Source organism: Lolium rigidum, chromosome 1 (assembly GCF_022539505.1).
Source record: "Lolium rigidum isolate FL_2022 chromosome 1, APGP_CSIRO_Lrig_0.1, whole genome shotgun sequence".
Lineage (NCBI taxonomy): Eukaryota > Viridiplantae > Streptophyta > Magnoliopsida > Poales > Poaceae > Lolium > Lolium rigidum.
This window is the reverse complement of record NC_061508.1, coordinates 213,073,505-213,095,448: the sequence shown is the minus strand read 5'-3', so window position 1 is coordinate 213,095,448 and position 21,944 is coordinate 213,073,505. Positions and strand designations below refer to the sequence as shown.

General features: G+C 42.3%; 3 protein-coding genes across 4 annotated transcripts in view; 2 read left to right on the top strand and 1 right to left on the bottom strand.

Annotated features, from left to right (window-relative positions):
- Positions 1–12: 12 nt before the first annotated feature.
- Positions 13–1,442, top strand: LOC124689497 (thiamine thiazole synthase 2, chloroplastic-like). Its single transcript, XM_047223024.1, has 2 exons — positions 13–950; positions 1,055–1,442. Exons 1-2 carry the CDS (start codon positions 57–59, stop codon positions 1,223–1,225), a joined length of 1,065 nt encoding a protein of 354 aa, XP_047078980.1. The 5' UTR covers positions 13–56; the 3' UTR covers positions 1,226–1,442.
- Positions 1,443–15,052: 13,610 nt separating this feature from the next.
- LOC124683093 lies at positions 15,053–17,389 on the top strand. 2 transcript variants are annotated; one of them, XM_047217669.1, is made up of 5 exons: positions 15,053–15,183; positions 15,742–16,004; positions 16,583–16,673; positions 16,885–16,951; positions 17,084–17,389. In XM_047217669.1, the coding sequence occupies exons 1-5, from the start codon at positions 15,125–15,127 to the stop codon at positions 17,135–17,137; spliced, it is 534 nt and encodes a 177-aa protein (XP_047073625.1). In that variant the 5' UTR covers positions 15,053–15,124; the 3' UTR covers positions 17,138–17,389. The 2 variants fall into 2 exon arrangements, with proteins under 2 accessions (XP_047073625.1, XP_047073624.1); XM_047217668.1 differs by having other exon boundaries at positions 15,059–15,157; positions 15,737–16,004.
- Positions 17,390–17,767: 378 nt separating this feature from the next.
- LOC124654750 (transcription factor GAMYB-like) overlaps positions 17,768–21,944 on the bottom strand; it is a gene marked incomplete at its 5' end in the record, with an annotated part of 6,491 nt that continues 2,314 nt past the window's right edge. Inside the window, 2 exons of the mRNA XM_047193743.1 lie at positions 17,768–18,387; positions 18,455–19,268. Of these exons, the coding sequence (XP_047049699.1) occupies positions 18,092–18,387; positions 18,455–19,268 (1,110 nt within the window). The remainder of the gene's footprint in view (positions 18,388–18,454; positions 19,269–21,944) is intronic.

Here is a 21,944-nt window from a genome sequence, read left to right as displayed (position 1 = left end):
CTGCGCCTTATCCTCGCCACGCTCTCACTCCACTCATCTCCCCAAACCACACCTGCATGCACATGGCAGCCATGGCCACCACCGCCTCCAGCCTCCTCCTCAAGACCTCCTTCGCCGGCGCTCACCTCCCGTCGGCCACCCGCGCCCCGTCCTGCGTCGCCACCCCGCGCGCCGGCACCATCTGCAACTCCATCTCCTCCTCCACCCCTCCCTACGACCTCAACGCCTTCAAGTTCAGCCCCATCAAGGAGTCCATCGTCTCCCGCGAGATGACCCGCCGCTACATGACCGACATGATCACCTACGCCGACACCGACGTGGTCATCGTCGGGGCCGGCTCCGCGGGGCTCTCCTGCGCCTACGAGCTCTCCAAGGACCCCTCCATCAGCATCGCCATCATCGAGCAGTCCGTCTCCCCCGGCGGCGGCGCCTGGCTCGGCGGCCAGCTCTTCTCCGCCATGGTCGTGCGCAAGCCCGCCCACCTCTTCCTCGACGAGCTCGACATCGAGTACGACGAGACCGAGGACTACGTCGTCATCAAGCACGCCGCGCTCTTCACCTCCACCGTCATGAGCCGCCTCCTCGCGCGCCCCAACGTCAAGCTCTTCAACGCCGTCGCCGTCGAGGACCTCATCGTCAAGGACAGCCGCGTCGCCGGCGTCGTCACCAACTGGGCGCTCGTCTCCATGAACCACGACACGCAGTCCTGCATGGACCCCAACGTCATGGAGGCCAAGGTCGTGGTCAGCTCATGCGGCCACGACGGGCCCTTCGGCGCTACCGGAGTCAAGCGGCTCCAGGACATCGGGATGATCGAGACGGTGCCCGGGATGAAGGCGCTTGACATGAACACCGCCGAGGACGCGATCGTGCGCCTCACCCGCGAGGTCGTCCCCGGCATGATCGTCACCGGCATGGAGGTCGCCGAGATCGACGGCGCCCCCAGAATGGTACGAAATTTTGCATCTTCTACACGGGTTCTTTATCTGAGGAATCTCTCACAAGCTTTCGACTAATTAAGGATTTTTTTTGTCCTGTCCTGTGGTGGTTACAGGGCCCAACCTTCGGCGCCATGATGATCTCCGGCCAGAAGGCGGCGCACCTGGCGCTCAAGGCGCTCGGCCGGCCGAACGCAATCGACGGGACGATCAAGAACGCGACCCCGGCGCTGCACCCAGAGATGATCCTGGCGGCGATTGACAACGGCGACATCGTGGACGCCTAAACGAAGGAGGATTACTCTTTGTTTGAGGAATAAAATGGTTTGAGGAAACAGAGGATACTTTGGGACGACAAGACGTGGACTTCCTTTGTGATTCGTCTACTCGTCTTTGATTCCCCTCTTTGTCTTTAGTTTCTTGATGTTAGCGTCGTGTTCATAGCACTGCGGCGATCTGGAACAAGAGGAGGGTCATGGAATATTAAAAAAAATGGTTGAATTCCATGGTGGTGTCTACTGTGTGTGCGATTTGGCAAAGATACAAGTACTCAAATTCGAACTCAATATTAATTACTTTAACAAGTAATCTAAACGAGATCAGATACTAAAAAATCGAGTTGAGTTTCTCAACTTGTAGATCAACGAGTTCATTGAGTCGAGTCATTGTGGTCGTTAACAATTCAACCAGTTTTGTTCAAAAAAAAAAAAAAAAATACAATTCAACCAGTTGAACTCATTTAGCTGATATATGGTGTGCAAATTTTAATATTCATGAAGTTTATGTATAGAAGTGCTAATATGTAGTGTGTGATTTGTCTATTCGTGTTTGATTCCCATGTTTGTCTTTAGTCTCTTCATGTTAGGGTCTTGTTCATTGTACTGCCCCACGACACATGGATCTTCTAGAACAGGAGGGATCAGTGAAGTAAAACAAAAATGCATTCGATCATAACCGAAAATTCGGTTTTTGTATTTCGGTCTATTTCAAATTCGGTCAAAAAAAAAGTGAAGACCGAAAAATACTTGTTACTTTTACTACCCGACAAATTCGGGTACCCAATAATTAAGGTTCGGGTTCAGTCATGACCGAACAGTGTGGCCGACGTTGTCAACGCAAAACTTAGACATTATTTAGTAAAAAGTTGGCAACATTTTAGATGTATTTTGAATGTTTTTTCATTGCATATATTATTATCAATTGGCACGAATAAATGTTCAACAATCTAAACAAAAATGTAACAACGCTAGAGAAGTTTATGAACATTCAAGAATATCACATCTCACGCATATCACAAAATCTAAAGATTAGAACAGTCTTATGTAAAATTCGGTCAGTTCGGTCTATTCAGTTACTCAGAACAAAATGACCGAATTGACCAAGCTTAATTCGGTCTATAAAATTTTCTACCCAATATTCTATCGGTCATTTCGGTCCTGGTCTTTTCGGGTTCGGGTTCGGTTTCGGTCTTTTTGGTTTCGGTCTTCGGTCATCGGTTTTTTTTGCCACCGTGACGTACAATTATGTGTGAATGAGTGAAAGAAAAAACTTGGATGCTGGCAAGGCAAGCTACTATCGTATGGAGATATGTTGGTCTTGATCAACTCAGTTCTCTCTAGTTTGCCAATATTTATGTTATCTTTTCTATAGATTGGATTTCTATAGATCGCGTTTCTTTTGGAAAAGCGATGATAAGAAGAGAAAATATCGCCTAACTAAATGGGACATGATTTGCAGACCAAAAGATCAAGGAGGGCTTGGAATTGAGGTGCTGGAAATGAAAAATAAGTGCTTGCTTAGCAAATGGTTGTTCAAGTTATTAACTGAGGAGGGGATTTAGCAAGAACTTTTACATAACAAATATGTTAAAGATAAGATGCTAGCACACGCTCGGGTTAAACATACGGACTCACCGTTTTGGAAAGGACTTATGCATGTGAAAGACGAGTTTCTAAAACGTGGTTCCTTTCGGGAAAGATCTGGAAGGCTAGTGCGGTTTTGGGAGGATGTTTGGCTTGGGGAATGGGATCTAGCTCATCAATACCCATCATTATATAACATTGTTATGCATAAAAATGTATCGGTCCATTCGGTATTATCATCAAGACCACTGATTGTTCTAAATGGGATGAATGGATGCATCTCTGTAACCGGTTAATACTGGTTCAGCTAAATGATGAATCGGACATATTTGTTTGGAAACTAACAAAATCTGGATTTTTTTTACCGTGAAGACTATGTATGAAGATTTAATGAACTACCATGAGCACTTCCCCACAAAATATTTGTGGAAACTAAAAGTACCCTTGAAGATCAAAATCTTCATGTGGTTAAGGTCTTGCTTACTAGGGATAATCTGATAAAAAGAAAATGGAAGGGAAGCAAGAAATGTTGTTTTTGTGATGCAGAGGAGTCCATATAACATTTATTTCTTTCATGTCCCTTGTCAAAAATTGTTTGGCGCATTGTCTTCAACACTTATAATATTCCTCCGCCTACCAATATTAAAAATATGTTTCGAAACCGGTTGAATGGTATTGACAAAGACACTAAAGCTAGAATACGCATTGGGGTATCGGCTTTATGTTGGGTGATTTGGAGAAGTCGAAATAATGTTGTTTTTAACAATGCAAATAATTCTAATTTTTTGCAGGTTATCCATATGGCTACACAATGGATCCAAGATTGGTCCATATTGCTCTTGGTGGATTAGCGGGATCATATGCTTACTGGGTGCAACCGTCTTCTCACGGTTACTCGGGATTTTTACAACCAGACTATCTGGTGGCTTTCTAGGCGATTGACGGATACTTAGCCTGTCTGTTTCCATCTTTTTCTCTTTTGGCGGATGTGCCAATGCTTTGAGTTTGCTGGTGATGTAAACTTGATATCGTATACTTGAATATTTTTGCAATAAAAGGACCGTGTACATCTCTGGATGCAGAAGCCGGGGTTCACCCCCATTTCGAAAAAAATAAGTGAAATAAAAACTCAAAATCAATGAATCTAACCAGTAATATAATCGAACTTAGATACTAAAAAATTGAGCTGAGTTTTCATGTGCAAATCAACTAGTTAAACTCATATATTTGTGCAAAATTTCTTATAAGTGAGGTTTATGTAAGGAAGTGTAAATATGTATTGTTTGGTTGTGCTGCCATATAATTGGTATATTTCCTCACATTTGTGACTTGTCACTTGTCCAATATATTGAATTGTTCATGCTAACTAACAATCTTAACTAGCCAACTCTTTTACCGAGTCAATCCATGTCAGGGCTTTGAACTTGTTAAGCTAACAAGCTGAGTCGAGTTGGCCGGCTAAATTAAAAAATTTAACAAGACGATAGGAGTTGTGACGAGATGACTCAATATCCACTTATAGCCGTTATTTTCATAATGTATATGATTTCTTTCTTCTAGCTTCCTAATTAAGGAGTTCTGAAACGATTGGATTTTTTCCCATCAAGATTTTTTCGCAAGGTGATAGCGAGAAAAAGAAATACTTACTAGCTGAATGGAAGGTAGTTTGCCCCCTAAAGATTCAGGAGGAAGTGGTATTCATGATCGGCCACACATAGAGCTCTCATAGGTAAGCGGTATTTAAGTTGCTTACCGAAAATAGGGTGTAGCAAACTCTCCTAAAAAAGGGAGTACATAGGCTGACGTGTATTGTCTCAAGTTTATTGAAAACCTGGGCACTCACATTTCTGGGTTGTCCTAATGGTACTTCTTCCCATATGGTTCCTTCCTAATTAAGGATGTCTCGGAGATAAAGTTATGCGAGGATAAATGGTTGGGTAATACTACACTCCGAGAACAATATTCAACTATGTATGATATTGTGCGTCACAAAGACGATACAATTGCTAAGTAGTTGGAGTCCACTACATGTGACATTCCGAAAATAAAAGTTTGTCTAAATATGTATAAATACTAATTAAACAACAATAATAATTAACGCAACCAAAACTATCCATACTCGCACATAAGCACATAAATAAAAATTTAGAAAATACGGTGTGATCAAAGGAGCAACACATGCATAAAATAGCTCAAGGATACCCAGAAAAGTAAAGTATAAATGTAGTTCATAAGAGCTAGTTTCAGATCCACCCAAAGGATTTGAAACATAATAGCGCACATGGGTCACTAGGATTGTGAGGAATCTAGTAACGGTATATGATATACTCACCATGAATGGTTAACGGTGTTCCATGATGATGCCAGAGTCGATGATTAACATGGTGGTCGAGTGGACGATTAAATCTTTTTGCGGGAAGATAGAAATGTGTATGTCCTCATGGAGTCTAGGAAGATGAGATAACACAGTTTACGACAGGAGAAATCTCTGGCATGCTCCAACAATAAAATCAAGCAACGTGTAGGATAAAATCAACCTTATGGCGCCATCCTATGTATTTAGAAAGATAAGCCCCATGCTTTCTAAGAGAAAATTGAAAATTGCAGGAATTGTGATGATTTTTTTTTTTTTGCAATTTACTCTTCCTAACATACTACATCCTTATTAAGCCGTGTATTCAGTATTATCCCTCTTTATTCCTTTTATTTGCAATTGCCTTCACCACTTATGGCTGAACGGACATACTGTCTCTAATCTAAATTAATTATCACATGAACTAGAGTGATTTTAGGCAACAATTTGCCTAAATCTACAATAATTAATTGGATTTGAGGGAGTACTACCATTTTCCTAAATTAATCTGAATAATTTGCCTAAATCAATGATTAAATTTTTTGGGAGCGTAGGAGAGAAATGTGTATGTGCTCATGGATTCTAGGGAGATGAGGTAACTTTATATCTCTTACATTCTCACTCCCTTAATACCATGGCTGTCATGGTCGTTTCTGTATGCTATTAATGGACTTTAAGATTTACAAGATACTACTCCCTCCGGTTCAGTTTACAAGGTATGCACGTTGTTTAAAAAAAACTTTGATCATATATTTAGTCAACAGAATATGAGATATATGTCATAAAAGTTATACCCTTGATTCAAACTCAAGAGAAATTTCTAATGGTATAATTTTTGTGATATATAATATTTTATTGACCAAATTAATAGTTAAAAAATTTCTTAAACAACATGCATGACTTATAAACTGAACCGGAGGTAGTAGTAGGAGTAGAAAAATGCATAGATAGTAAGACAGGAGATCCAACAAATCCGAGTTTTCCTTTTCTTTACTATTATATGTGAGTCCGTATGTCATTAAAAATATTTGATATCAAAGATTGAAGACATCTTGACCATCCACTCTTACTAAACATTTCTCGTTTGCCATCCAGCCATCCGTCATATACTTACCAAAAAAACGACAACATGCAGAAACAAGATTGCCATATTAATGGGACTGACATAGTCACGGGATTTACCATAGTTAATACATGAAAATAAATCAAGCAATCAGCAAATTGATCACGGAATTGGCATAGTCAATAGTGATGAGACAATCAATGGACGAATATATGGAAAGCAATCAGACGATGAGTGTCAGTGTTATATGCGATCCCATCAACAGTTGTCTAGAACATATGGAAAGCAATTAGGACGATATGATTGGAAGGACGGTACATGGAAAGCAATCAGAACAAGATCACATGCACATATTTGCCACAATTCAAATGAATGATTGATCTTTAGCGGGTTAGGCTAGCTTGGTCGTCGTGGTTGTCCTGCACAACTTCGTCAACAAACTTGCCCAGCACGCAATAATCACCAGAATTCAGATAAATATGGAAAGCAATCACGGTTAGCGATCGGTGATAGTTGGCGGTGCACCGGTACCTTCTCATACTCGTATTATCGGGCAAATTTATCTTACCAACGCCTCTCGCTACTTTCATTGGTTTCTTGCCTCACCCCTTATCCCCGCCAAACCGCCACCATCGCACCCTCTCCGGCCATTCGTCGGCTGCCACCGCTCTTGCCAGACCAGCTCTCTCTCCTCTCACATTCACTCGACACCGAGTCCGACTGCGACGTCTTCTCCGAGCGCACCGCGTGAACCTCTCGCCTCTCATCCCAAGGTCCAATAGCACTTGTTCTGCCCTAGGTCCACGGAAGCGATCTTACTCCTCCTACAGGTCCGAGGAACATTCACGAGAAGAGAGGCCCGTGTGCTACCCTAGCGAATATGAGGTACGATTATGGCGAACCATAGGTCGTTGAAGAGGCCACGGCCTCAGGTGGCGACTGCTACGACACAAAGATTACTCGCCTTGATGGTGGCGGCGCTCAACGGCTCAAGTACGTCATCAGCTCTGTGCGTCCTCCATGGTCTGTTCAACCACGCCAGGATGGCAAAGTATATACGTCAGCCTTACTCTGTGTGATGTTTCTAAGTACTCAATATTTCTTTTCTTTTCGCAATCTTCAGATCTTCATAATTTGATCTGGATTATTTTTCCGGTGCTTCTATCTCTTCTATAAAGAGTACTCTAGAAAGCACGGAAAGAAAGAAAAAGAAACGGAGCAAAGGGAAACATTGCATATATGTTTTTGAAAATTTAAGAGATATAGATGCTGGAATCATGATGGTGTTGGGAAATATGATAAGTTGCCTTTACAGCTTCTATTTTTCCCTGGTTTGATATGGTGATGCAACCGATAAATTCAAAAATCAAGTACATACAATCTGAATGTCATCAAAATTGGTGCAGATGGTACATTCGCAATACTTGGATCCATCTCTGCTGCCTCAAGTTTTAAGACAACTAAATTGAATTTTGATGCAAGTAGTACATTTTCTATGACCAAAGTAGGTGAAGAGATTTGAACAAAAAAATTCTATGACGTTATGTATTTTGAATTGAGAGAAATATTTTTCCAGATGCAATAGAACTTTATATACTAAAATAAAAATGTAGAATATAGCTTTAAAAATCACCTACATGTTTGGCTAGCTGGCCAGTCAAGTCTAATCAGCGAAAATAATCGTACCTCAATGTGATCCGCTATTGTGAAACCAATGTCCTGTCCTGACCAATTCAGGTACTCAATTGTTGGCGGAGGCATTTTCTCTGCCATGAATACTTGACGCGAGATTACTTTTTGGGCCCTGTTGGATGGTCTAGCTTTCTGAATCATCGAGACCGCGCCGTTGGCGTTGGTGTCGATATATGGAGGTGGGTGTGGTGCTGCCGCTATTCTGAGCTGGTTCCGATTTTCGTCCGTAATTGCGGGAGGAGGTGGAAGGTGAATCTCACTCCTTGGCCCCTGGGGGTTTCTATTTGTTGCTTGAGCATTAGCTTGCCCTGCAAATCTCAACATTGCTTGAAAATTTTGACAGTCCTTCTGCAGATGTCCTGACTGCCTCTTCCCGTTATTATCAAGATAAAAATGCATCTGACACGGTCCGTTCATCATATCCTCGGGAGACACATACGGTCTCTGGAACCATGGTCCATTATTTTGTCTACTATTACAGGAGTCGTCTCTATTGTCGCATCGCTGCTCGTTACTCCTTTGATAATCATCTCTATTGTTTCCTCGAAATCCAGCCGATATTTGGTCAGGAGCATCATAGTTTGAAAACTGTCGCGAAAATCGTCGTCTATTTTGAAAGTTTTGACTGCGATCCTCTTCGGGCGACCTATGTCGCTTGTTGTGAATATCATCTTCTCCATCTGCCCACCTATTCGCTATTTTTATTAATGCTGATATTGTCCTTGGGTTGGTTCTCCCCAAATACTCGACAAAATCTCTCCGCCGAATTCCTGCCACGAACGCATCTATTGCTCTCTCGTCATATATGTTTTCTGCCGAGTTTTTGATAATATTCCATCTCTGGATGTATTTCCTCATTGATTCATCATACTTCTGCCGGCAAGCCCTCAACTCTTCTAATGATGCGGGTTTTTTGCATGTGGATTGGAAATTTTTCACAAAAACATCCTCAAAACTATCCCAACTGTCAGTGGACCCCGGAGGAAACTTTTTTATCCATGATCGCGCGGCTCCACTCAAATGTACTTGGATGCTTTGCATAGTTGTTGCTCTGGTTCCACCTATCAGCTTCACTGTCTCGAGATAATCAACTAACCAATCCTCAGGATCTTGCAGACCATCAATTTTTTTGAAATTGTCGGGTAACTTGAACCCTGACGGGACTCGAGTTTTCCGAACTCGTCTCGTGAAGCACGGGAGTCCACACATATCTTCCTCATCAACTTCTGGTGAATGCCGATGTTCCCTTCTGTCCTGTCGCGCTCTATCCACCCTTGCCTGAGTCGCTGCATCTCTTACCCCACTTGCTCTCGGGGGGTCCTGAACTGTTGCAGTAGGTCGCGGACTATTTTGCCTTGCAGGTCCTTCGGGAGGTGTAGTTACGAATGTCGTTCCCATGATACCTGCTCCTGCCATAGCCATGTTATACAACGCTTTCCTTGGATCTCCAGGAGGTGGCTTGGATGCGAGGATGAAAGCTTGCGTCGCCATGTATCCAGCTTCTGGTGTTTTGGGAATAATATTCCCCCTCGTGTCGATCGACATAAAAGACATGTCGAGGTTTTGAACTAAATTCTCTCTGTCAGCCTCGGGCATGTTTTGTAGCCGAGATCTTGCTCTGTTTCGAGCTTCTCTGTGGCTATCTCCCGATGTTCCTGATTGTTGACTTAGCTCCGCCCTTCGCCTGCTTGATGCGGAAGCCGCCTCATTTCTTCTATTCAGAGCAGCTGTCTGTTTTTCTAACTCTCTTCCAACACGAGCGAGTCTGTATTGGTAAGCTTGCAATTCTTCTGCCGTAGCAGTTGTGGTCATTGGTTCTGTACCATCCATGGCTCTTGCGGCTTTGTCCCACGCTTCTTGTGGGAGCTGAACCCTTAGACGCGGTGTAGGCCCAACATATTTAGTGCCTAAACCTCGCCTGAGATCAGCGGGATCGACATATGGGTTTCCCGCATCGTCGAAAGCCTCTGATGTTTCCGGCTCTGATCGGCTTGCTTCTCCAATTGCATAGATCTGATGGTATTTTGAACTTTGATATTTGTCAGGATTGGTGACACCATCATATAGATTGGTGAAGATCTTTCCAACAGCAATAGATCTTTCGATGAAGTTGAAGCTGTCGATGTTTTAATTTCTCTTCTCTAGCTTTTATGAGAGCATTCGTAATATGTTTTGTAAAGGCCAAATTTATAGCACTAGCATTAGGACTTCTAGCAAGTTTTTGTAAGAACTTAATAACTTCAGAGATATGATAATCATCAAAGTCTAAACCATTATGATCTACATCAATGGGATCATTGTCCCCAATATTTTGAAAAATTTCAGCAGTTTTATCACAAGCAGTTTCAGCAGTTTTAGCAGTTTCAGCAGTTTCAGGCAATTTTGCACGCTTTGCACTAGGAGTAGAAACATTGCCAACACCAATTATTTTATCATTGATAGTAGGAGTTTTAGCAACATGTGAAGCATCAACATTACTAGTGGTGGTAATAGTCCAAACTTTAGCTACATTATTCTCTTTAGCTAGTTTTTCTTCTCTTTCCCACCTAGCATGCAATTCAGCCATCAATCTAATATTCTCATTAATTCGAACTTGGATCGCGTTTGCTGGAGCAAATGACTTAATATCTTTATCTTCTTTAGGCATAACTTTCAATTTTAAAAGATCAACATCAGAGGCAAGTCTATCAACCTTAGAAGCAAGAATATCAATTTTATCAAACTTTTCTTCAACAGATTTGTTAAAAGCAATTTGTATACTAATAAATTCTTTAAGCATGGCTTCAAGACCAGGGGGTACACTCCTATTATTGTTGTAAGAATTACCATAACCATTACCGTTATTAGAAGGATATGGCCTATAGTTGTTACCAGAATTATTCCTATAAGCATTGTTGTTGAAATTATTACTTTTAATGAAGTTCACATCAACATGCTCTTCTTGAGCAACCAATGAAGCTAAAGGAACATTATTAGGATCAACATTAGATCTACCATTCACAAGCATAGACATAATAGCATCAATCTTATCACTCAAGGAGGAGGTTTCTTCAACAGAATTTACCTTCTTACCTTGTGGAGCTCTTTCCGTGTGCCATTCAGAGTAATTGATCATCATATCATCAAGGAGCTTTGTTGTCGCGCCTAAGGTGATGGACATAAAGGTACCTCCAGCAGCTGAATCCAATAGGTTCCGCGAAGAAAAATTCAGTCCTGCATAAAAGGTTTGGATGATCATCCAAGTAGTTAGTCCATGGGTAGGGCAATTCTTTACCAAGGATTTCATTCTCTCTCATGCTTGGGCAACATGTTCATTATCCAATTGCTTAAAATTCATTATGCTACTTCTCAAAGATATAATTTTAGCGGGAGGATAATATCATGAATCAATACTATTCTTAGGCAAAGATAGCAACCAATCTTTAGCTCTTCCTCTTAAGGAGAAAGAAAACAATTTTAATTTTATAATGTCACCATCTACATCCTTATACTTTTGCATTTCACAAAGTTCAACAAAATTATTAAGATGGGCAGCAGCATCATCAGAACTAACACCAGAAAATTGCTCTCTCATAACAATATTTAGTAAAGCAGGTTTAATTTCAAAAAATTCTGCTGTAGTAGCAGGTGGAGCAATAGGGGTGCATAGGAAATCATTATTATTTGTGCTAGTGAAGTCACACAACTTAGTATTCTCAGGAGTACCCATTTTAGCAGTAGTAAATAAAGCAAACTAAATAAAGTAAATGCAAGTAACTAATTTTTTTTTGTGTTTTTAATATAGAGAACGCAAACAAGACAGTAAATAAAGTAAAACTAGCAACTAATTTTTTTGTATTTTTGATATAGAAAGTAAACAAAGCAGTAAATAAAATAAAGTAAAGCAAGACAAAAACAAAGTAAAGAGATTGGATGTGGGAGACTCCCCTTGCAGCGTGTCTTGATGTCCCCGGCAACGGCGCCAGAAAAAGAGTTTGATACGTGTGAAGCACACGTCCGTTGGGGACCCCAAGAGGAAGGTGTGATGCGTACAGCAGCAAGTTTTCCCTCAGTAAGAAACCAAGGTTATCGAACCAGTAGGAGTCAAGGAGCACGTGAAGGTTGTTGGTGGCGGAGTGTAGTGCGGCGCAACACCAGGGATTCCGGCGCCAACGTGGAACCTGCACAACACAATCAAAGTACTTTGCCCCAACGTAACGGTGAGGTTGTCAATCTCACCGAAGCTTGCTCGTAAACAAAGGATTAAATGTATAGTGTGGAAGATGATGTTTTTTTGCGAAGAACGAGTAAAGAACAAAGTTTGCGATAGATTGTATTTCGAGATGTAAAGAATGGACCGGGGTCCACAGTTCACTAGTGGTGTCTCTCCGATAAGAAATAGCATGTTGGGTGAACAAATTACAGTTGAGCAATTGACAAATAAAGAAAGCATAACAATGCACATACATATATCACGATGACTACTATGAGATTTAATCAGGGCATTACGACAAAGTACATAGACCGCTATCCAGCATGCATCTATGGCTAAAAAGTCCACCTTCAGGTTATCATCCGAACCCCTTCCAGTATTAAGCTGCAAACAACATACAATTGCATTAAGAATGGTGCGTAATGTAATCAACACAAATATTCTTAGACAAAGCATTGATGTTTTATCCCTAGTGGCAACAGCACATCCACAACCTTAGAACTTTCTGTCACTGTCCCAGATTCAATGGAGGCATGAACCCACTATCGAGCATAAATACTCCCTCTTGGATTTAGAAGTATCAACTTGGCCAGAGCCTCTACTAGCAACGAAGAGCATGCAAGAACATAAACAACACATATATGATAGATTGATAATCAACTTGACATAGTATTCCATATTCATCGGATCCCAACAAACACAACATGTAGCATTACAAATAGATGATCTTGATCATGATAGGCAGCTCACAAGATCTAACATGATAGCACAATGAGGAGAAGACAACCATCTAGCTACTGATATGGACCCATAGTCCAGGGGTGAAATACTCACACATCGATCCGGAGGCGATCATGGTGATGAAGAGACCTTCGGGAGATGATTCCCCTCTCCGGCAGGGTGCCGGAGGCGATCTCCTGAATCCCCCAAGATGGGATTGGCGGCGGCGGCGTCTCTGAAAGGTTTTCCGTATCGTGGCTCTCGGTACTGGGGTTTTCGCGACGAAGGCTTTAAGTAGGCGGAAGGGCGGAGTCGGAGGGTTGACGGGGGCCCCACACCATAGGGCGGCGCGGGCCCACCCTTGGCCGCGCGGCCCTGTGGTGTCGGCGCCCCGTCGCCCCACTTCGTTTCCCTTTCGGTCTTTTGGAAGCTTCGTGGAAAAATAAGACCACAGGCGTTGATTTCGTCCAATTCCGAGAATATTTCCTTTGTAGGATTTACGAAACCAAAAACGAGCGAGAACAACGACATCTGCCTCTTCGGCATCTCGTCAATAGGTTAGTGCCGGAAAATGCATAATAATGACATAAAGTGTGTATAAAACATGTGAGTATCATCATAAAAGTAGCATGGAACATAAGAAATTATAGATACGTTTGAGACGTATCAGTAGCCGTCTTATTGTAGGCCTACCCCACATTGGAGATGCCATCGTCTAGAATAAGTATTCTTCAGTCCTTCATTCAACGACAATATCTCATTCGTGGCGTCAATGGTGGCATTGGAGGATTATAATTATCTAGGTATGGATCTTCAGATCTTTCGTCGTTAGAGCAATGTTGGATCTTTTCTCATGGTTGCTGCAAGGAGGATTATCCTCGCAATATTTGCCTCGGCTGCTACGTCTTCGACAATGGTGATTCGTACTCTCGCTTCTCCAGCGACGTCGACCAGGCTGTTCGGTTAATTTTCCTTGGCATACTGGTGTTGGTACTCTTGCCGATGTTGATTGACTACTTCAATGGTTGCACACCTGCATGTAGCCTTGGCATTGCGGCTCAAGTTAAAACAATGGGAAAACCTTCGTTGGTATTTTCAGATCTATGCTTCGGTATCTACTTTTGGCTGCCTTTAGAGAACTATAAGATTGTGTCATGGAAGGAAGGAGAATTTGAAGATCTCAATGATTTGCTCGTATCTCTACCATGTACTATTTGTTACTATAAATATAGGTGGTATTGATTGTCAAAAAAAAAAGAATTATCATGTGTGATATGGTTACATGTACGGCAAAAAATAATGTGAGAAAACCGTAACAACGCACGAGCATTCAACTAGTAAAAAATAACATTTCAGATCGCATTGCATTTGCCCATCACTTAGAAAGTGGAATAGTCACACACACACACACACACCCTATGTGTGTATGTAGGAGGCCTATTAAGTTTCGTTAAGGTAAGATAAATATTGCCTATATACATCTAAATTTAGATAAATCTGCGATAACCTATCTAGTAGAACAAATAGAGTACTAGAAATTAATAACTATTTTTAATAACTAATATTATACTCTAAAAAAACCACATGTCATACTCTCGAAAAAAGAAATCCCACAGGTTACTAAAGTAACTCTTGATGGAAAGTTTGTCTTAATTAAACTTAAATACTACCCTGCGGGTGGAGAATCTAAAAAGCAAAAAAAAAAAAAAAAATCCAAGTAGTAACGTCTGCTCCTGAATGAATCCTAGATTTCTGCTCCAATCCCAGCCCACCACGGAAGGCGATTTACACAAAAATAACCCTTTGTTGAAAAAAACGCACAAAATGACCTTCCGGGCAAACTATTTCACGCCTCTAACCCTTTTGTGTGGCGCCCTTCACAAGGGCGCCACACCTGTCTATGTGGCGCCCGTGGGAGCGGCGCCACACATTGTCAGCAGATAAGCTCGAGCCGCCACGTATGATAGAATGTGTGGCGCCTTTGCGAAGGGAGCCACACAGAAGGGTGTGGCGCCCTTGCGAAGGGAGCCACATAGAAGGGTGTGGCGCCCTTGCGAAGGGAGCCACACAAAAGGGTTAGAAACGTGAAATAGTTTGGCTGGAGGGTCATTTTGTGCTATTTTTATCCAAAAGGGTTATTTCTGTGTAAAGCCACACCACGGAATCCCCATTCCTGCCTGGTTCCCTTCCTTCTCCCCCCACTCCTCCTCCTCCTCCTCCTCCTCCTTCCCCCGTGCACCTCGCGGGGGCCTAGGGTTTGCCCCCACCGCCGCGACGGCGCCGGACCCCGCCGCCGCGGATGCTATGCTGCTGGGCTGCAGGTCCCTCTCCTCCTGGGTACGCCGCCTCGTCGCCTGCATGGGGTGCGTGTCTTTCCTCACTCCCACCCCCCCTGTTCCGTCCGTACCGCAACCCGATGTAACGGCAGCGAGCTCGATCGGGTTCAGGGATTATCGGTCCATCCGTGCGCCCCGCCCGGAGGCCAATAGGATTGGTGGATGCGATGTTCCTCCAATTGGCCCCGGTTCGATGCTGTGTCCTGATTCTGATTCTTGCTGTCTGTGCATAAATAGACACGGTTCGCTCGCCCGTTAAATGTTTACCCGGGGGAGGCCTCCGTGAATCCGTTGTTTCCATTGTAGGACTGTATGATAGGAGGTGTTCCATGTGATGGTATCCGATTCCTCTTTAATGTACATGACTCACTTTTGGTGTAAGAGATACACTCCATGTCAGATCTTCTCTTTTATGGCCAATCTTTTCTGTTCTTGGAACTGACCTTCTATTCCTGTACTACCGAAAGGCTCTGTCTTGTGATTTTTACGCTTTTTTGGCTGGTTTGTTGTGCCACTCACATTCTCCGACTCTTGGATACCTGAAGCTAATCGTCTCCTGGTCAATACTGTTTTGCTACAGAGCAGAAGTTGCCTTGGATGCTGTGGCTGCGCTAAGCCTGCTCCGATAACAGCGGTCGATGAGCCTTCAAAGGGCTTGAGGATCCAGGGCCGTTCGGTAAGGAAGACCAACCTGTCCGGGGGCTTCTGGAGCACGAGCACGCATGAGGTCGGAAACAGCGCGCTTCAGTCCCAGAGAAGCATGTCTTCGATCAGCACGGCGCCGCAGTCGAGTGATCAGCATGGAGCTGGAAGCAGCAGCAGCAAACCTAACGAGTTTGTAAATCAAGGTACACAGCATGGACCTTGTGTTTCGTGGCACATGTTTGATTTGCTTTATGTTTTTTTTTTACTTCATCATGCTAGTGTACTGTACTGTCAAACAAATGCAGATCTACAATTTGATTATTGGAGCTCTATCTTCCATGCCCATATATACGTTTAATATGAATATTAAATGCCTGTCATCCAGAGTTCGTAGTATTTGTTGTGTGCTCTTAAACATGCTTACACTACCGTGCACGCTGGGTCTCTAACTTCTCTGTGGCAATTTGTTTTGATTGAAACAGTCTCAGAATGTAGTTGATGTGAATGTTTACATTATGCTCAAGAAAAATCATACATCTGAGCTGTTGACAACCAACAAAGCCTTGGTTGTTTTGTTCTGCATTTTTGTTCTTTGCAGTGTGACATGCTGATGCACAACTACTATGTTGAACTAGATAGATTTATTGAAAAGTATGTATAACTATTTTTTGGAGAGTAAAAAAGATCTCATTAAGAGGCTTTAGTACTTCTGTAGCAAGTTTACATGTCAACATATTCATATGCAATGACTTCCATTTACTATTTTATCATGTATCTGAAGGTCTCGCCCATTGGAACCAGACTAGACAACAGTGGGTTGGAAACAAAAAACGCAAACCTCGACCGGAAAAGTCTCAAGAGCCAAAAATAAGGTGAGTTATTATGGTTTACTCTCACACCACCTGAAACACATGAAACGTTTTGTTTCTATGGCTATTTAACATATTTTATATTATTTCTATCCAGATTAGGTTGGCTGTTTTAATTAAAATTAGGACTATATCTTTTCTTTTTGTTTAAGTAAATTCAGTATACTGAATGCTAAACTTGATTTTCTCCACCTTATTTTTGCTGACGATACAGCTGGAACACAACATATGAGAGCCTGCTAGGGAGCAATAAGCCATTCTCCCAACCAATCCCTCTTGCTGTAAGATTCTATACTAAATCATCTAAAACATCATATGCTAAATAAACCACACATTCTTCCCACCATGGAGTTTTTTTTGCATTATAATGTTTCTTTCTTTCTCATGCTCGCAAATCAAAACTTTATTTGCAGGAAATGGTAGACTTGCTTGTGGACGTCTGGGAGCAGGAAGGCCTATACAGTTAGGCAGGGACGGCGCATTTGTTTAAGTCGCGTTAATTTCTCATGTGTTTCTAAGATTATAGATTGTCAGGAGCTAGGTTGGTGAAAGTGTATACATGGTGAGCTCGTTCGTGTACCGCGAAGTCGCGAACCTTGAACAATATGGCATCTATATCTTTGATCAATTGTAATTTAATACTTCCTGCTTTATTATGATAATGACAGATTGTACAGGAGGGTAATAAACTGATATATACATGGACATACTCCAGTTGATACCTTGTTCTTAAAGGAAAGAAAAAGAGAAATAAAAAAAAGGATCTGGCTGCAAATGGTTAGTGAAGAATTATCTTTTGTAGGACACATTTCGTGTAACTGAAAAGTACAACCTATTGCCACAAATGTCATCATGATGTTGTGCCAACGACAGAAAATAATGGAACTAAGAAATTCCAATGTTGAAAATTGAAACTAGAGAAATTCCATTGTTGAAAAATGAGACAGAATCACACTGAGAAAGTTAAACATGACATATGATGATAACTCGCAATATAATTGCAGATCATTCCAAAGTACTAGGCAGTAACAACCAATCAATTAACATTCGACCAAGAGAATATCTCAACACCAACAAAATAGGAGAATATCTCAACATAGTCCAGAAAAATCACTTAACAATGTAATATTAATGAATGAAATGGGTCTCCATAGAGCACTGACACATCCTTTTACATCGTTCGACAACTCAAGCCAGCCAAAAAAACAATGCAAATTAAGTTCTGGTTCGATGGTTTGTGCTCCTTGAGGAGCAAAACAAAAGAGACTAGGACACTGCATAAACTAGAAACGTAACAGCATCTGGACCTGTATTTTTTCACCACAAATGCACTGAAGGCCATACAAAATTAAGATTGTTGCAGCAGTTGTGTTCCTTGAGGGGAAAGGCAGCAGGCACCATAACTGTTCCTGGCTTGCATTTCAAGATCCAGGCACATGACGGGCACCAGGCATGCTATTCCAGGGGGCTGACTCAAGCCTGTGCTGATAGCCAGCACCTGGAGCTGAGAACATACCCTCATCACATAAATCTCCATAGAGAATTGAACTATATGGATCGCTGATGGGCTGGTACTCCGAGTTTGGTGAATCTTCACTCAAATATCTTGCTTCTGCTGATGCACCAGGCCTGCAGGAATCTAGCAAGGGCGAAAGATACTCTTCTGCAAATATATCATCTGCTTGATGTTTGCTGTCCGCCAAAAGAGCATCCAGGCCTGCAAATACCAACAGTAAGCTCTGTCTGATATTGACTACAATGAAATAAAAATGAGCGAAACTTACTAGCAGGTGATTTTGAAGTTCTAAATTCATCCAAAGGACTGCTGTCGAGGACACTGTCATTAATGACTGAAGAGTGCGGACTCAAAGGGTGAACATACGGAACAGGAGGAACCGGTACTTCATACGCTGCTTGGAATGTTGCAGAATCCCCTAGTATCTGTCCCTGCTGCTGAACCATGGAAGGGAAACAGACAGATGCTGGAGAAGGGATAAAGGTGTCAGCCATATCAAGAGGAGTTGCTGGGGCTATGTGCAAACAGCTATTGATTGATTCAAAGCTCGTATTTTGGAGTGAAGGGAGCTCCATCTTCACGGGCCTCAGCATGGTCCCGGAAGTAGAGAAGTTGCCATCTAATATTGGCAGGCCATTGGCAATGGCACAATTAAAACAAACACTGTGGTTTGTTATTCCCAAGTTGATATCAGTGTAACAGGTCCTCTTGGGCTCATGAGGAAATTGTTCACACGTGGGACTGTCACTGTAGCCTGATACCATGTCAGAAGATGCATGACGCTTCGAAGGGTTCATGGCACAAGAATCTTGAATTCTGTAAGTTGGAACAAAGAAATTCTCTGGCCGCTTTAAATAGTCCAAATTATCAAATTTAATATCAAGAAGTTCAAGACTAGTTTCCTGTGAGATCTCATTTGGTCGTTTACTGCCACACGAATCGTCAGAACTGTGAGAGTCCATATCTTGATTTTTCATCCGAGATATCAATTCTTCTGGATAGACATCTTGACCTCTTTTTGTAAGTCTCTTGGATCTTGTGTTCCAGAAGTTCTTAATTTCATTATCTGTGCGTCCTGGCAACTGGAATAACAATAAAAGATATTCAGTGTCCACCTAGGCTAACTGACATCAGTAGAAGAAACTTATTGGTAGATGCTGGATCCAGATAAAGGAATGAAAGGAAACTGGAACATTGTCAACCTTCAACCCACACAATACCGAGAAAGAAACAAATATATAAGACAGACAGAGAGCGAGAAGTTTCTGACAGTTGCATTGCTATCCAAATATAGCATCGGCCTCACTAGAAAAGTAGAAAACAATGTAAATGTCTATTGTTGCATAATTTTTGGCACTAGTCATCTGAGATTACTCAACTAATCAAGTTTGACTGCACCGTGTGACATCTGCTACCAGAAGATGCAAGAACAAAGCACCCTTCCTATATTACCTGAAAGATAAACTAATGCACCATAGAATATAGACCCGGTGCAGAATGCAACTTGTTTGACTAAAGACATAGTGACATAAGCCTTTAACTTACAAATACATAAAAAAAAGTAAAATATGAAATCTGGCTCTAGTTCTAGACAAAAAAACTGAACCCAAGATACTAAGATTTATTAGAAAGCCCAATTCGTGGTCATTGCAAAATGTAATTTCGATGCATATTCTAAAACCTGAACATAAAAGTTTATATCTCAAATTATGCAGCAGTGAATGATATGTCATCTGAGATGTTATCTGCATACCTAGCAGATCAATCAAGAACTACTAATGCACCTCTCCTAGTTTTATTCGAATTTCCACATCAAACAGTAAATTTGACTTATGGTTAGTATCATGCAACTACGAAGTTACACCACAGAAGCAATATATCCATCAATGATTCAAGAATAGTAAGAAAATCTTGACTTACTAATAAAAGCAGTAAGGGTTCTCCCCATTTTTTAGCGAGTTCACCCCTAAATGGCCAGTGTACACTCCCACCAAACAATGCCATTTTACCGATCCACTCTTTTATTTTCTTCCTCTCTTCCTGAACGATCCCTACCTCTTGTGCGCCGCGACCTCTCCATATATCTTCTAGCCCTTGATACGAAAACCACGAGTCGTTCCGTGGTAGAAGCTTAATCAATATAGACAGGCTCAAGGAAAAGTAAGGGTCAAGTGCCGCGAGATTTGCCATTAATAGGCCACCGGCAGGCTCCCTTCCCAGGCCGCTCGCTGGCTTCGCATGGCAACACAGCAACCACACCACAACAAAGCAGCGCTGCTTGCGAGCGCTATTTGATGCGCGACCGACAGTGTTGGCCCAAGCCCGGGCACCGCCTCGTGGCGCGGGAGCCCAGGTGCGGCTCTCCTGGCACAGCGTGGCCGCCTGCAGTGGAGGCAGAATTCAACAACCACCGCATGCCCCGACTGCAACACAAATCCCCTTCCCCTTTGGCACGACGGCACGAAAGTACAGAGAACTCCAACACAAATCCCCTTTCCCTTTGGCACGACGTCACGAAAGTACAGAGAACTCCCAGCCAGCCGCTCGCTCGTCTGTACCTATCTGGTTACCCATCACGTGCAGAGAGGAGAGTTGGTCAGGGATTCTTGCGCAGGCACGAAGCAGGACAATAGGAGAAACACTTGAGATCTGCCAACACACAGTAGCAGAGGACGAGAAAAATCATATACTAATACACTATCCCTCTTGCCGGCAACCAACGCTTCCGACAAGAGATGTGGCTGCAGCGGCAGGAGTCGCTAGCTAAAGCAGTACATGCAGATGTACACCGATCTGAACTTTGCCAGCCCCTGCCGATCTGGAGGCCACGGGTGGGGGTGGGGGTGGAGGCCTAACTTCAGCGCCTCCAGGTGGTGCGACCTGCTACTAATTTTACCGCGGAGTGCCACTTAGAGTGCACTGACTTTACCGCTTGCTTTGTCTTTTCTAGATTGACCTGGTAGTTACCTTTGCCATGGAAGTACATGTACTAAATCGGGAGTGATTCGACTTTAACGGCTATCGCATATTGCTTCTTCTGAACAAATGGGTGAGGCAGGTTCTGAACTTCTCCAACCTATGGGCGTTGTGTCACTCCTTTGATATTTTTTCTCCCTTTTGCTGATACACCGGTGCAGATAGTCTGTTTACTTTTTTTCCAACAAACAATAGATACGTTTATTGTATCATACATGTGGAAACTTGGCGGTTCACTGTATAAAATTATAGAAGTTTGCTACTTCAATCGCCAGTCCCAGAAATTCAATTCTTTTGGTCCCATAGTTCATTATTTCTTTTCAAGAAGTTTTTTTTATACCGTGTGGAGGTATCATTATTATTTCAAACAAAGTGGACGATTGCCAGAAATACACTTAGGGCCTGTTTTTTTTGGGCTGTGGCTGGCTGTGCAGGGAAAGCAGCTGTGTAGAAAAAGTTGCTGTTCCGAGTTTCACTGTTTGGCAACTTGGCTGGCTGTCTCGATGTGAACAGATGAATTGTCTGAAATACCCCAGAGTTTCAAGAACATGTATTTGTGCTGATTTATTTTTTCACATAAATTGTCATAAATAATTTAGATTATTTGTCCTACAAAGAAAGTTCTTACTTATTTCACTAAACTAGGATGGGTGTTGATCTTACACTTGGCGTACAAAATTGATTACTTATGTTTTGAAAGTTGAAATTGTCCAAGAGCCGTGCTATGCCTCAGAGAATAGCTAGGTGGCCCAAGAATTGTACGACCAACTGATGCAAATGTC

Coding starts and splice junctions, on each gene's coding strand:
- LOC124689497 (XM_047223024.1), top strand. CDS start 57: ATGCACATGGCAGCCATGGCCACCACCGCCTCCAGCCTCCTCCTCAAG. Junction 951..1,054: donor TCGACGGCGCCCCCAGAATG/GTACGAAATTTT, acceptor TGGTGGTTACAG/GGCCCAACCTTCGGCGCCAT.
- LOC124683093 (XM_047217669.1), top strand. CDS start 15,125: ATGCTGCTGGGCTGCAGGTCCCTCTCCTCCTGGGTACGCCGCCTCGTC. Junction 16,005..16,582: donor TAACGAGTTTGTAAATCAAG/GTACACAGCATG, acceptor ATGTATCTGAAG/GTCTCGCCCATTGGAACCAG. Junction 16,952..17,083: donor CCCAACCAATCCCTCTTGCT/GTAAGATTCTAT, acceptor CTTTATTTGCAG/GAAATGGTAGACTTGCTTGT.